At 37.4% G+C, this 15,453-nt stretch overlaps 1 protein-coding gene across 1 annotated transcript in view; it reads right to left on the reverse strand.

Annotated features, from left to right (window-relative positions):
- tmie (transmembrane inner ear) overlaps window positions 1–15,453 on the reverse strand; it is a 49,875-nt gene that overhangs the window by 22,143 nt on the left and 12,279 nt on the right. Inside the window, exons 2-3 of the mRNA XM_067364092.1 lie at window positions 13,018–13,135; window positions 12,325–12,474 (exon numbers count right to left, since the gene is read on the reverse strand). Coding sequence (XP_067220193.1) covers window positions 12,325–12,474; window positions 13,018–13,135 — 268 coding nt within the window. The remainder of the gene's footprint in view (window positions 1–12,324; window positions 12,475–13,017; window positions 13,136–15,453) is intronic.

Raw genomic sequence — 15,453 nt, forward strand, 5'->3', positions numbered from 1 at the left:
AATCTGAACGTCAGTGCTGAGCATGTCATTCCATCTCATGCATGTTACAGTTTTCTGAGACCCGTTGTTCTGTAAAACAAAATCTTGTCTATTTACAGTCTGTCAAAGAATGCTTCATCAAACATGAGCCTCTTGGAATAATGAGGCTATAAATATTCTTCTTTTTGACAGACGACCCATAATGTGACTGTATATAGTGCAGTGTGTAGTGGTGTTAAAGACCCCGTTTGTACTGTAGTTCTGAGGTTTGATTCCTAAGAATGGACAAAAGCTTTTAGGCCTGAAACATACTCTAAAGAAGAACACTTAATAGCATTTTATAATATGTTAATTTTTGTACAGTCCACATTGCATTCTTAACATTGTGCACTGTAGTGAGCATTACCATACAGTCTTTCATGTGAACTGTAGAACAAGAGTTGAATAAGCAGGTTGAATTTAGCTAACCTGCTGACATGTTTATCGCTACCTATGGCAGAATCTTAAATATGTACTGCCAAGCATTCGCATATGCACATTTGCACCTAGAATATTTGAATGTCTGGATCAAAATTCACTCATCTGGAACACACAGGAATATACGGTTTCTCACTTTTTATTCAAGAGAACGTTTCCATCTCCTCAGTTATGAATACCATCTGCCTTTGACATGCAATAGCAAGTAGCAAATCATGGTTCATCGGTCATAAATTGCATTGATGCTTGTACTTTATTATTACCTTTGTATGGAAGTTTGTTTCTGCCACTGAATAAAAACTAAAAATGGTAATTGCGACTTTTTATCTCACAGACTTTTTTCTTGCAATTGCGAGTTTATATCATGCAATTCTGACTATTTCTCGTGAATCTGACTTTATATATTGCGAGTTTATATCTCGTAATTCTGACTTTATTTCTTGCAATTACAAGTGTATATTTCACAATTTTGACTTTATATCATGCAATTCTCACTTTATTTATTGTAATTGCAGGTTTATATCTCATATTTCTGACTTTATAACTCACAATTGGAACTTTATATCATGAAATTCTGAGAAAAAATGTCAGAATTGTGAGATGTAAACTCGCAATTGTGAGATAAAAAGTTGTTATTTTTAAAGCAATTATTATTTTTATTTTTTTATTTTTTTTATTCCGTGGCAGAAACAAGATTCCATACCTTTCCTATCCACCAATTGGTTGGGGGGGAAAAAATCTATTTAAAAGTGTCTCCTTTGCTTTGGTACAAGCTAGTCGGGTTACATTTTGCTGGAGTGTGAGCTAAACTAACTTCTATTGTCAATAATCATCAATCCAATTCATGGGGTCAAGCAGAATGAAGGCAGAATTATTTCAAGCTTTACTTCAAATCTGTTGGAAATTTCAACCCGACCATCATAACAACAACATATCAATATTCATAATTATGTAACATTTTTATTTATAGGAGACATCAATAGGCACGATACACCTGTACAGGTCTGGTCAGAAAGTTAAAAGGTTAATTATTAATTCAAGTTTAAACCTAATTCTAGATGGCACCAGGCTGTTTGCTGGCATGCTGTCGGCTCTCACTTATACCCGTTGTTTTATATGGTTATTAGTTCTAGACACCAACACTGCATGTTTCTCTACGGACTGCTGCAGACGCATCCCTTATTGAGGATCACTTCTTCAACTAAAGGGCTTCTTCTACTTCTCCTGTGACTCGACCGGCTGTTCTCTTCATTGTAACAAGCAACTTAGAAAGCAAGAAAAGCGCAGTGGACTTCTTGTAGGCTAAGGAGATGCTAATGTGTCTCCACGTTGGGCCTCTAGGCAGCTTAAACTTTACTATGTGTTGGAGCTACAGCCTACCTGTCTTGTTCCAGTCTTTCCATACTATTTTTACAGATCATCAAGACAACGCTGCATCAAGAGGGGTGTCGACTATCAGAATCTCTCCTCTTTGGAATACGCTAAACCATCTGCAGAGCTCTTGGACACCGGCCCACGGCGTGAAACTGCGCGAGATCCATTTACAATAAATCAGTTATCTTAAACGACTTTTTTATATTACAAGAATTGGACTTTATATTTTTGATGGAAACTTGGCTCAACGCTGGTGAGTTGGATGCATTTGCAGACTTATCACCAGAAGACTGTAATTATTGTAATTCTCCCAGATTATTGGGGCAGAGGAGGAGGTTTTATTTTTTAAACGTTTTAAAATTTAGGCTTTTGCCTACTGCTCAATACCTCACATTTCAGTTGCAATTATTGTGAATTCGACTATCTAGCCTGGTGATTTATTCCCTTATTTATAGAACACCAAAATATAATAAGGATTTTATTCATGAATTTGGGACTTTTTTTTGTCTAATATTGTCACTGCAGCGGATAAACTGCTAGTTTTGGGCAACTTTAATATTAATGTCTACTGTATATTCATGTCTGCTGCCCTTCTCATCACCTGGTGAAGGAATTTGTACAATTCATTGACTCATTTCGTTCAACATGTTAATGGTCCCAATCAACATTAAGGTTTCCAAATCTAGCTCACACCCATGGTTTAAACACCATACTCATGTTCTTAGGCAGGAATGTTGTAAAGCATAACGTAAATGGAAAAAAGATAAGTTACATGTTTCTCTGGAGATTTTTAAGAATTGCCTGTGTGGCTATCAAACTAAAATTAAGTATATTTCAGATTTAATATCTAACATTTCACATAATATAAAAGGTACTGTTTAATACTTTTGATAGGACAACATCATACCCAGACACTACCACCGAGTTGTGTTATTTAGATTGAGTAAGATTGAGACTTTATATTTTTGCATTCCTTGTGTTTATCATCCCATTAATTTTTACAATTCTGCTCATTTTAATCCAATTGATCTTAATAAATTGAAACCGACTACCTCACCATATGGCATATGATATTATGCCTCTTTAGAGATGTTATTCCATCCTGTTTTAAGCACGCAGTGAAAAGGATGTTTCTGAAGAAGCCAAATCTCTATTCATCCAGTTTTAATAATTTTTAAACTTTCTGCCTTTCTTGTCGAAAGTGTTGGAGAAGATTTTTCTTCAACTTTCTGCATGTTTAACAGACCATAATGAATGACCTCTTGCTCACTTTAGATTCTGCCAATTCGCCCATTTTAACTTTGCTTGATTTATTTTTACTCATTTACTTATTTTTATTAAGCAAACAAAGCAATACAGATAAATACACAAAAATAAAAGAGATCACCTACAGCAGGAGGTTGGCATTAGCGGCATTGCTTTGTTCTGATTTTCTTCCTATCTCTCCAATAGGTATGTTAAAGCTAGAATTGGCGATCACTCATCTCCTTCGGCTCTTTTATCATGTGGAATGCCTCAAGGGTCTATTTTGAGCTCAATTCTGTTTTCACTGTAGGGGTGAATTCAGGTTGATTGTGACACTTTTTCCAAGTCATCTCAATGGCAAAAAGTGTCCCAATCATCCTAAATTCACCCTATATGTTTCTTTGGGGTTTATTTTTGGGAAATATCAGATAGCAACTGCAGAAGACACAGAATTGTATGTCCCATTACACCCGGTTGATAGGTCCTGTTTCAACATTAGTAATTGTCTTGATTGAAGATGTAAAAGACTAGATTTCTCCACTTAAATGAGAGCAAAACTGATGTTGTTGTTTTTGGCCGTCTTAGCTCTTCACCCCTTATCTCTAAATACTTGGGGTCCCTCTCTAGAAATGTTCACCCATATGCAAAAAGTAGGTGTATTATTTGATTCTGAGTTGAATTGTTTTTTGAAAAAAAAAAAAAAAAAAAAAAAAAAAAAACAAGTTAATGCTGTAGTGAAAAGTATAGTTTATATCACCTAAGGTTAATTGCTAAGATAAACCTATGCTCTCAGTGAAAGGTCTGGAGATGATCATCAATGCATTTATATCATCCAGACTGGACTACTGCAATGTTGTGTATTTGGCCTTTCCCAGCCATTGATGAACCAACTGCAGCTGGTTCAACCTGCCACCACAAGATTACTGACAGGTATGAGAAAGAGGGACAGAATTATCATCCCTTCATTGGTTACCAGTCAGATATCAGATTGACTTCAAGGCCCTGCTATTATTTTTAAAGTTTCAACTGGTCTTGTCCCTTCAAATCTATCAGGTCTTGTTATTCTACACCGGCCAGTGAAGAATTTGTGATCTGCTGATAAATTTCTGCTTCAGGTACCATGATCCCAACTGAAGCAAAAAGGCAATAATGCCTTTTCAACATTGCTGTTTTTTCTCTCTCTCTGCTCAGTATTTTCTTTAGTTATTCTTTCCAGCAGATACAGCAATAAACTCTTCTCCAGCTCCCGCAGGACCCCTCTCTGTGGTTTTCTTTTTTGTCTGTCTTTACTTTCTTCATTGCTGGAGCAGTGAGCTCTTCCTCAAAAACAAACCAAAACTACCCTGTAGGGGAAAACATGTCCGGCAGCAGGACCTGATAGTGTGAAGCAAGGCAAAAACAGAGAACACAGGGAGAATAAATAGGGAAGTAAATGAGGAAGGTAACTTACAATTAGGTAGCAAGGAGGGCGGGGTCAAGACATAAGTTGGAGGAGAACATGGCACATAGAAACAAACATAACAGAGGGCATATGCAGACACCAAACAAAAACAACTGTCCAGACACTCAACAAAAAAGTACAATGCCATAGAAGGTGAGGAAATGAACCCTCACAACAAAAGATGATGAAAAATATGGTGCATGAATGTCCGGACCCTGACACTGAACCGAAACTGAACTAGACAGGAGCAGCAGGATCCGGAAACCAAGCATGGCACACATGCTTCAACTCCTGATGAAGACAAGGGATCAAAGCACCTCCTTCCAAAAATTGGCATGGAGAATAATCATGGTCATACCAGTGGCACCAAGTTGGACACACATGCAATGGTTTTCTGACCTTCAACCTCATGATAGAAGCTCATGACCTTCAATCTGTCCTAGAGGGGGTTCCCCTGGAGCTTCCCCTTAGATGGTATCTACTGTCTCAGGCCCAAGGAATGTTGTTCCATTCAATTCCTCAGGGATTTAGTCTGTGGGCCTGGCCCATGAGAGGGCCCACATCCTATCAATAACTGCGTTTCCACTGTCAAGCCAAAGGTGGGCATGCTAGTGCATGCCAGGGCCAGTCGTGTTTCCACTGTCACTTCCAGGGCTTGATCGGGCCTTGTCGGGGTTTCCTCAGGGCCAACGGTCAGGGTTTTTGTTTGCTCGCCAAATATATTGGTCCAGAGTAGGCCAGCTCGGGCTTGAGGGAGTGGTTACAAACAAAGGCGAAGTTTATCTGTCTGGAGACTGCAGATGATTTCATATGCCAGCTAACATCAGCATTAAAGACTTTTAAAATCATTTTAGCTCAAAACTCACTTTCAGACAGCAGTGAGTGTTTAAAATCATTTTTGTTCGTGATCCGATATGGATTCTGATCACCGTATAAGGCAGGAATATTTATATGCAATTCAAAAGTCTATGCATAACCATTACTATAGTACTGTTTACTATAGTAAACATGGTAAATACGACTGAAGAAATCAGACAAATCAGGCTATCAAAATCATGTATTTTTTTTTTTATTTATCAGTACGTCTCATCTCTTACCGGACTGTCTGATATCCATATTTAGCTCCGCATATGTCATAAAATAAAGCAACTTCCTCTGTTTCTCTGACTGAAAATATAACTGTATTGGGACTGTCACTGGAGTGAGTGCTAAAGCTTCTCAGGTCATATTTTTGGTGGTAAATATGTAGAAATGATCACTCTGTCTAAATGTGATGTAAACACAAATTAATTAATTATGATCAACATATAACTTATTATATTGTAAAATCGTGGTAAAACATCGATGATTGGGTTTTAAAGCTTTAAGTAAACAACAAAAATTGATTAGTTTTCTGATAAAACTTCCATTTATTGGTGAAATGATGGGTTTGTGTGATGTTCCAGAGAGGCGTGTTATGGGCAGGTTTAGTGAAGCGCTGCGGAGCTTCAGGCATGATGGTGGAAACGCAGCGTGATTTTGGGCTCAATGCTACAGGTCCGAGGCAACTGTCCAAGCCTGGCCCGTTGAAAGCCCTGACTCACACTGACCCGACAGTGGAAAAGCGGCTAATGGGTCTCTCTCGGTCAGTGGTGCACACCTTGCAGAGTGCAAGGGAAATACCTACTAGTTATCATCGAGTGGTTATCGATGATTGATGTTTCAATTATTGTGTGAAGCATGCCAGAAAGATCCACATGCTTGTGATGCAACTGTAATTCTGTCTTTTTTACAAGAGCTTGGGAGATCACTGACTATGCTAAAAAAGATTTTTGGCAGTGATAGGGATTTCTCATGCTGGGTAGCGTGCCGGAGACAGACAGGGCTCTGATTCATCAGTTTCTTAAAGGCGTGAAACGTTTAGCCCTCAAAAGGTTATAACCCTGCCAACATGGGAATTTGGAAGGGTCCTTGACACTCTTGTTGAGTAATCCTACAAGCCCTTGCTCACATCAGATCTCAAGTGGTTGTACATAAAAACTGCCTTCATTTTGGCTATTACATTAGCTAAAATGGTGAATGAGTTACAAGCTCTGTCTCTGTACAAAGATTGTAACAGATACTTACTCCAGCACAACCAAGTAGAATGAAGTCAAAAATTGATATGGTTGTGCCAGTTTAGGGGGCTTGAATTTTTCTGTATGCATGCAATGCTATCTCATTGGACTGTGTACACAATTCGCCAGGCTTTTGGCTTTTATGTGATGGTGTTTTGGGTTTCTGAGCATCTGGCGAGTCGACCCAAGCGCAAGGCAGTCATGCCTCCACAGGATGGCAACAACACCTACATGCCTTGTCTCTGTTTTGGGCATGCATTCATGGTTAAAGAGGACCCCACCTCCTGCATGAATTTTTGTTCTATCGGCTCATACCAGAGAGACTCGCTGGCACTTCTTTTGTGACAAAAGCTAGGGCAGTTCTCCTCCTCTCCCCCAATCTAAGCTTCTTAAGCAAGGCCTGGCTGCGACCGGGGCAGCACTGGCACAGCAGGTTGAGGGTCTGATGGCTAAAATTAATACAAATGCTGGTCCTTCACTTTTAAGTTTGCATGTGTGGCTGCACTCATTTTCATCAGCGCAGCCCTGGTCTAGCACAGAAGTGGGCTTAGAAGAGGCCTTATCAGACCATTTGCACCGCATGACTCTGTATAGACATCAAGGATAATCAATCTGGATTTGATTATTTATTTTCTTGTTTTTTTGAAGTTGTGTTTAGTTTGTATAGAGGAGGGTTTTTGTCAAGTGCCAAAATACACTAGTAGGCTCTCGCTTTTAAGGTGCACTATACAGCATTTATATCAGAGATTTTCCTCTTCACTAAACCTGTCTTTATCATCCCATTCATATATGTATCTGGGTGGAGAGATAGCCTGTATGGGCAGTTAAACTTGTGAAACATATGCAATTTGCATCTCAATGATCAGAAAAACAATAGTTTTAACCAATTCATTTTGTGTATTCAATATTCATAAATAAGGATTCTTAAAAACATGTACATCTATAAAGTTCATGCACAAATAATTTGCATTTTAGATGCTCTCAATACATCAATATTGTCTATGCAAATGTAAGTAAATGTATGTGTTGTAGAACCGCTCTTTACATAAAACACATTCAAATAGTAATGAGATCACATTCACTAAGTGTGAAAGTGTGCGATGGCCCAGTAGTGCACAACACAACAAAATGTAAAAACATTGAAATCAAGAAATTATCCCACACAACAATGCACTTAACTAACTACTACCATGAGGTTTAACTTAGCTAATTAATCATTAGTTACTTATTGATGCATGATCCTCCCCTTTAAATAGCATAACACTTCCTTAAAGCCCAAAGTATTCTTCGTTTTTACATGGACTTAGAACAGTGGTTCCCAAACTAGGGTACGTGAGAAGGCAGACACAAACAAAATGCTGCGTTTTGCCGTTCATTTAATTTTACCCCACCTCAGATTAACATTAAAACCCTTCTGGTGTAAAAAAATGAAAATGCTAGAGCCGTAAAAGGTCAAATGCATGACATCCAATCAAATGACCTCATCTTTTGCATTCAAAACAGGCTGCATCCACACAAGCATATGGTATGTTGCATGCAGAATATGCTGCTTTAGCAAATCGCTCTACATTACTGCCGTCCTCGATAATGTACCTTTGTAAAAGTGAGGAATTAGCACTTACTAACAACAAATATAGATGCAGACTGTGCATAGAGATCGATTCAAGACTCAAGCTCTCTTCGATACAGAAACATATCCAGTGCGAGTTCTTCTTGTTCTTAATGTTGATCATATATTATACGAGCAAGAATGCATTTTTTCCCATGTGACATTGTTGTTATACAGTTCAACAAACAAAAAGGTAATATTAAGCATTTGTGACTATTTCATTAGAATGAAATAAAATAATGTGAATTCATGTGATCAAACTGTAACAAAGTTCAAGTTCAGGGAAGGAGGAGGCAGGAACCTGCAAAGTTAACCGTTACTTTAATCGTAAAATAAACATAAGGAACAAAATGAAAGGACGACTGCAGAATGTCCGAGTCTCCCGCCCTGCTTCATACCACAGTAACGTTAATGAACATTTAATATATTAGATCAGTTTCTAGTGCCATGTTTATATCAAGTTAGATGTTAAAGACCCCCTGTAGAGAAGATCAAGTTTTTAATGTTGCTTAAATGTCTATGTGGTGTTTTTAATATGCTTTAAGACAAACCATGAGCAAATTCATAAGTCAACATTGCTAAGTATTTTCTCTTTAAAACTACAGAAAACGGTTTGATATCGCTGGTGTTTCTTACGTCACAAACATGTAACCAATCACAACACCAGCATATCATTAACTGACCGCGCAAGGGAGTCTCAAGAGAAGCCAGGTTATCCCCGTTTTATTTTTCTATTGATATGAAAAATTGTGTAGATTTAGCAATATTGCGGGTGTATGATGTATATTACGATGTTGTGATAACTATATGCCTTTCTCCACTGATGTTCTGAGTTGTTCAAAGCATTTCTAAGGATATTGATTGTTAGAAGACAGCTGTTTGACTCTGAGATGAAGAACGGGAACATGGTTTGTGTAACATTAACAACACATTAGTAGCAGTTTGATAATATAGTCACTACTTTAATACTGAACCGGCGTTCTGATGTAGAACTTGGAAGCACTGGACATAAACAGCGTAAGAGAATGGCACAGAAGAGAAGATATTGTTGAATAAAGTCATTATTTTTGTTCTGTTTTTGCACACAAAAAGTATTCTCGTCACTTCATAACATTAAGGTAAAACCAGTCAGTATTTTAACTATTTTACTATTTTTGTGTCTTTACTAATTTTCTGGACCTTAAATGACGGTCATTTCATTGAGGTATAAAAAACCTCTTGGATTTCATCACAAATATCTTAATTTGTGATCTAAGATGAACAAGTTTTACAGGTTTGAAAGGATATGAGGGTGAGAAATTAATGACAGACATTTCATTTTTGCGTTAACTAACCCTTTAAATAAAATGCAATGAATGCAGAATATTATTTATAATTCTTAATGCACTTAAACAATTATAGCGCCCTCCTTTAGTGTTTTGTGTTGTGGCTTGATTCTGCTGTGAGGTTAACTTGTTTGATTTTTATATTTTGTTGTGTTGTGCAATATTGGGCCACTGTAATTGCATTGTGATAAAAGATTATGAAGACACCTTTTTTCCTTTGGAAAACTGCAGACCAACAAATCATGCACAGTAATGTGTGTTACGAAAGTAAATGTGCCTAATACTGATTCCTGGTGGAGACACAGACAGAGAAAGAACAAGTAAAGATCTGTGCTTTTCACTTATTCATTACTTTATATTTTCTAAGATGCACCCAAGCCTGAATTTTGTAAGGATTCATTTACACTTGCATCTTTCCCTTACATCTACTGACAGCAGGCAAAACACAACCTCAAGAACACCAGCTTCATCATATATAGTCTTGAAAGCCTTTTCTACTCTAGGCCATCAGGAGTGCAGGCTGAAGACAGACAGTCAGAAAGAACAGGAAGCGCACAGTCTAAGTGACTGGATTGGCAGGTTCATCTTCTTCCCTGACCGCAGGAAGTTGTCCACTACCACGAGCCTGTACCTGCTCAGAGACTGTCTGCAGCGCTGGCGTTTCCGCAAGAGCTGAGTAAACACACAAGGGTAGTGAAAAGAGGGAAAAGAATACAGATAAGCAGAGGCAAAGATCAATACCAATAGAAAAAGACAGATCTGACACATCAGCTGGAACAAGAGATATGAACTGAGGTGAAGAAAATTATATGTGGAAGAAATGTGTGAAAGGAAAAATGGAAAAAGGAATTCTGTCAGGATGGAAATCTGCATACATTTAGGCCATGTGGAAAGTCGGTAAGGAAGAAGAGGACTTTGGGAATAATTATCAGTGATCGGATGAGTCAGAGTCTGAGTTGTTTGGCAAGTGTTTCAATGTCAATTATAAGAAACACCAATAACACATTATTTCTACCTAAGGAGACGGTACCTGCCAACAGTGCTTGTTTTTTCCACAGAAGACGACTTCATTATTTGTTGTATATTATATTCCCCTGATTTCACAGACAAGCTTAAGTCTAGGTCCAGACTAAAATACATGTTTGAGCTGTTTTAACTGAAAGCATATCTTAAAATATGTCAGTGCCATTGTCTTGTCTCTAGATGCACACCAGTAATGTTTTTAAGGCACGTTTATAAAAGCCTCTTAAATGACCTAATTGAACTAAGGCCTAAAGGATTAGTTCACTTCCAAATGAAAATTAGCCCAAGCTTTACTCACCCTCAAGCCATCCTAGGTGTATATGACTTCAGATGAACACAATCTGAGATATATTTAAAAATATCCTGATGCGTCCAAGATTTATAATAGCAGTGAAGATGGGCAATAAGTTTGAATCTCAAGAAAGTGCATCCAACCATCATAAACATCCTTCGCTTCCGAAGGTCTTTATTAACCTCCCGGAGCCGTGTGGAGTAGGTTTATGATGGATGGATGTGGATGGAGACACTTTCTTCAGCTCATACTCGTTTGGTAACGCTCACTGCCATTATAAAGCTCGGATGCATCAGGATATTTATTAAAATAACTCAGATTGTGTTCATCAGAAAGAAGAAAGTCATATACACCTAGGATGGCTTGAGGGTGAGTAAAGCTTGGGGTAATTTTTATTTGAAAGTAAAATAATCCTTTGATCTAAGGCCTGTCTGTGCCATAATGTTCTAATGCTCATCTTTTCATCATTTTAAATGATATCTTTACCCATCAACAGCTTATGTCTCAAAAAAGGTTCAGTATTCATACAGTGTGTCTGCATATGCTAACTAGTTGTGCTCAAAAGTTTACATACCATATCTGCAAAATGTTAATTATTTTAACAAAATAAGAGAGATCATACAAATTGCATGTTATTTTTTATTTAGTTATTTTTCCTTCTGGAGCATCATTGAATGTTTGACTCATGAATATCCATCACAAAACAAACAAACAGTCATGGATCATCCAGGTAACCACACACAGTATTAGGAATCGAGGGTATGTAAACTTTTGAATGGGGTCATTTTATTTCATAAATTCATAAATTCAGCTTTTTTGTGTGTTTTTGTTTTTTGTCTACTATATGTAAACATCTTTTATGTAAAACGTCTTATTCAGGACAGTACCTAATAAAAAAAAAAAATAACATGCATTTTGTATGATCCCTCATATTTTGTTAAAATAATAAAAATTTGCAGGGGTAAATAACTTATGAGCACAACTGTATATATGTATTTATTCATTTATTGAATAGGTTAATGTTAGATTATTACACATTGGGAAAATTGATAGGCTAATAATGGGAATGGTATTATTATTGAATTGCTATTATTAATGGAAATTGATCTGATTGACATTGTGAAATCAAACACACCCACCTGACAGAAGCCAATAATGAACTCACAGGTCAATACCAATAGACCAAAACAAATCTTAATAAAAGAAGATATATATATATATATATATATATGAGCACTGATTAATTACTCTAAACCAGTTTCAGTTTAATGAGTTTGCAATTCTGCACGTTGTGATTCATGTAAAAATGTATGATTTATTTGAAAAACAAAAAATGTAAGTATGAAGATCTATCTTTAAAATAAAAACATACAAATGAGGTCGTACGATTACAAATATGCAACAGAACAAACCAGCTACAAGGACAGATGTATGGTCACACATCAGACAATGTGTGCTCTTACCTCCCGGCACATCTGTGAGCTCGTTGAGGGGGGGCACCGTCTCCAGTGTGTTGGCATACGTTTTCGCAGCTAGTCTTTGAGCATGCCGGGCCTCGATCTCTTTTTTCGTTCGTGGAATTCGGCATTTGAAGATGCAGCACAGAGTTATTACTGTGAAATGAGGAAGAGAGCTTTGAAATCTTTGAAAGAGATTGTCCTTCACAACACGCAGCGTCTCGAATCTCTTTGTTCTGTAAATGCTATTTTGCTCTGGGGAAATTTCATTAAATCACTTAATGTGATTCACGACATGTAAATAATTAAATGTTTATTTTGACATCCATTTATGTGAATTCTGAATGCAAATATATGCATAGCTTGCCATTTTAAAGAGGTCACACACAAATACAAATTCTTCCATCATTTACTCACCCTCATGGCAATAATAAAAAATGTATAATTATTTCTTCTGAGGAGGAATTGTTAATAATATACCGGATGCTCTTTTCCATGCAGTTATAATGAATGGAAACTAGATTTTTCAAGCTACAAAAAGGACACAAAATGTGCCATAAGTAGGCTATCATTAAGTTATCAAAAATATAGTCTATAAAACTTGTCACTTTGGAGCTTGACAGGCCCAATCCTTGAAAACAGTGGCTAATTGGATGCATTATTGCTTGAAATGTAAGATAAACACTTTTAGACACTTACTAATTGCTAGGATGAACATGGAGAAAATTCCAACAACCTGCCATAATCGAAGACCCCAAAACACCACTGTTTCTGAGGTGACCGGATCGGGCTTCTTCGGAGGATCTGTTGGCAGGAGCTGTAGGGAAAATAGGGAAAAAAAAGATTTTTTTTTTTTTTTCGTGCATCTCTTTCCATTTCCAGGTAATTGCACCACCCAAATGGATGGAATGGTAACAATAGCGGTGATTAGGAACTGCAGGAAGATTTCACTTTCTCATGGTGATCACAGTGGCTGTGAATTGCTTGGAGTGCATTTTTAGACAGAAGGAAGGGGAAAGTGGAAGCAAATGGCAGTCTGAAATACAATAAAATAAAAGAGAAAGAGATTCTAAGCTAGCATCCACTGAGGATCCGTTCCAGTGGCAACCTTGTGTGTATGTGTGTGAGTGTGTGTGTGTGTGTGTGTGTGTGGTTTTAAGAGAGCAACTATACATCTGTGTTGTTTTATTATCATTTGTATCATTTAATCGTTTATATTATTATTTTGTTTGAATTATTTTTTTCTTATTATTACCTATTGTGTTCCATTGTTTTTTGTTTTGTTTTTTTACTTAGAATTGTGGAGTTTCATGAAATATTTTTCTTCACAAATAAGAGATATCTCAATCCGAAGGTTTTATAGGATATTATCAGGAAGCAGTTGGATTTGTGCTGGTCAGAAAAACCTATTATTTAGAGAAATTATTTAATAAACCCTGCCCACTTGTAATCATCATCACTTTATGTCCTGCTTTCTGCTCTTCCCTGGATTCTTCTGTCGAACTCTTGGGCAGGTAGAAGATCTTAAATTAATATTAAGTTTTAGTTAATACAGATTTAGATCCTAAACTAAATACAGGGTATCAGACAAAATCCTGCCAACTGGTTTTCTATACCAGACAAAGCAGATATTATAAATATGGGATATGGGATATGATTAAGGGACTTGATCCAGCATTACTTGTGCAAGGATTCTGTCTAACAATTTCCATTCAAAAGTTTGCAACTACACAGCCAATTTAATATATTTATACTTGTACTGAGCAATGTAGCATTTACAACCCGAATTCCGGAAATGTTGGGACGTTTTTTAACTTGAATAAAATGAAAACTAAAAGACTTTGAAATCACAAGAGCCAATATTTTATTCACAATAGAACATAACAAATGTTTAAAGGGAGAAATTTAACAATTTTATCCACTAAATGAGCTCATTTCAAATTTGATGCCTGCTACAAGTCTCAAAAAAGTTGGCACGGGGGCAACAAATGGCTGAAAAAGCAAAACATTTTTAAAAGATTCAGCTGGGAGAACATCTAGCAACTAATAAGTTAATTGATATCTGGTCTGAAACACGATTAGCTATAAAAGGGATGTCTTAGAGAGGCAGAGTCTCTCAGAAGTAAAGATGGGCAGAGCTGTGAAAGAGTGCATGCAAAGATTGTGGAAAACAATGTTCCTCAATGTCAAATTGCAAAGGCTTTACAAATCTCATCGTCTACAGTGCATAACATCATCAAAACATTCAGAGAAACTGGAGAAATCTCTGTGCGTAAGGGACAAGGCTGAAGACCTTTATTGGATGCCCTCGGGCCCTCAGATGACACTGCATCACTCATCAGCATGATTGTGTCAGTGCCATTACTAAATGGGCCCAGGAATACTTCCAGAAACCACTGTCAGTAAACACAATCCGCCGTGCCATCTGCAGATGCCAACCAAAGCTCGATCATGCAAAAAGGAAGCCATATGTGAACATGGTCCAGAAGCGCCGTCGTGTCCTATGGGCCAAGGCTGATTTAAAATGTCTCAAAATGGAAAAGTGTTCTATGGTTAGACAACTCCAAATATGGCTTTCTTGTGTCCTCAGGACTAAAGAGGAGGGAGACCTTCCAGCGTGTCATCAACATTCAGTTCAAAAGCCAGCATCTCTGATGGTATGGGGGTGCATATGTGCATACGGTATGGGCAGATTGCATGTTTAGGAAGGCATTATGAATGCTGAAAGGTACATAAAGGTTTTAGAGCAACATATGCTCCCCTCCAGATGATGTCTAATTCAGGGAAGGCTTTGTGTGTTTCAGCAGGACAATGCAAAACCACATACTGCAGCTATTACAACAGCACGGCTTCGTCGTAGAAGAGTCGATAGAGAACATTTGGCGCATCATTAAAAGAAAGACAACCACAAACTCTTCAGCAGTTGGAAACCTATATCAGGCAAGAATGGGACCAAATTCCAACACCAAACATCCACCACGTCCCAACATTTTCCGATTCAGGTTGTAATTCATTAAAGATGTACTCAAACAGTAATATTGTAATCAGAGCCATCGCTAGCAGGGCTAAAGGTGGTGATGATTCTGGGGGCCCCCACGATTTCAATAATTTAGAAATAATTTTACTGCAGTAATA

The sequence above is a fragment of the Chanodichthys erythropterus genome, chromosome 16, assembly GCF_024489055.1.
Source record: "Chanodichthys erythropterus isolate Z2021 chromosome 16, ASM2448905v1, whole genome shotgun sequence".
NCBI classification, from domain to species: Eukaryota; Metazoa; Chordata; class Actinopteri; order Cypriniformes; family Xenocyprididae; genus Chanodichthys; species Chanodichthys erythropterus.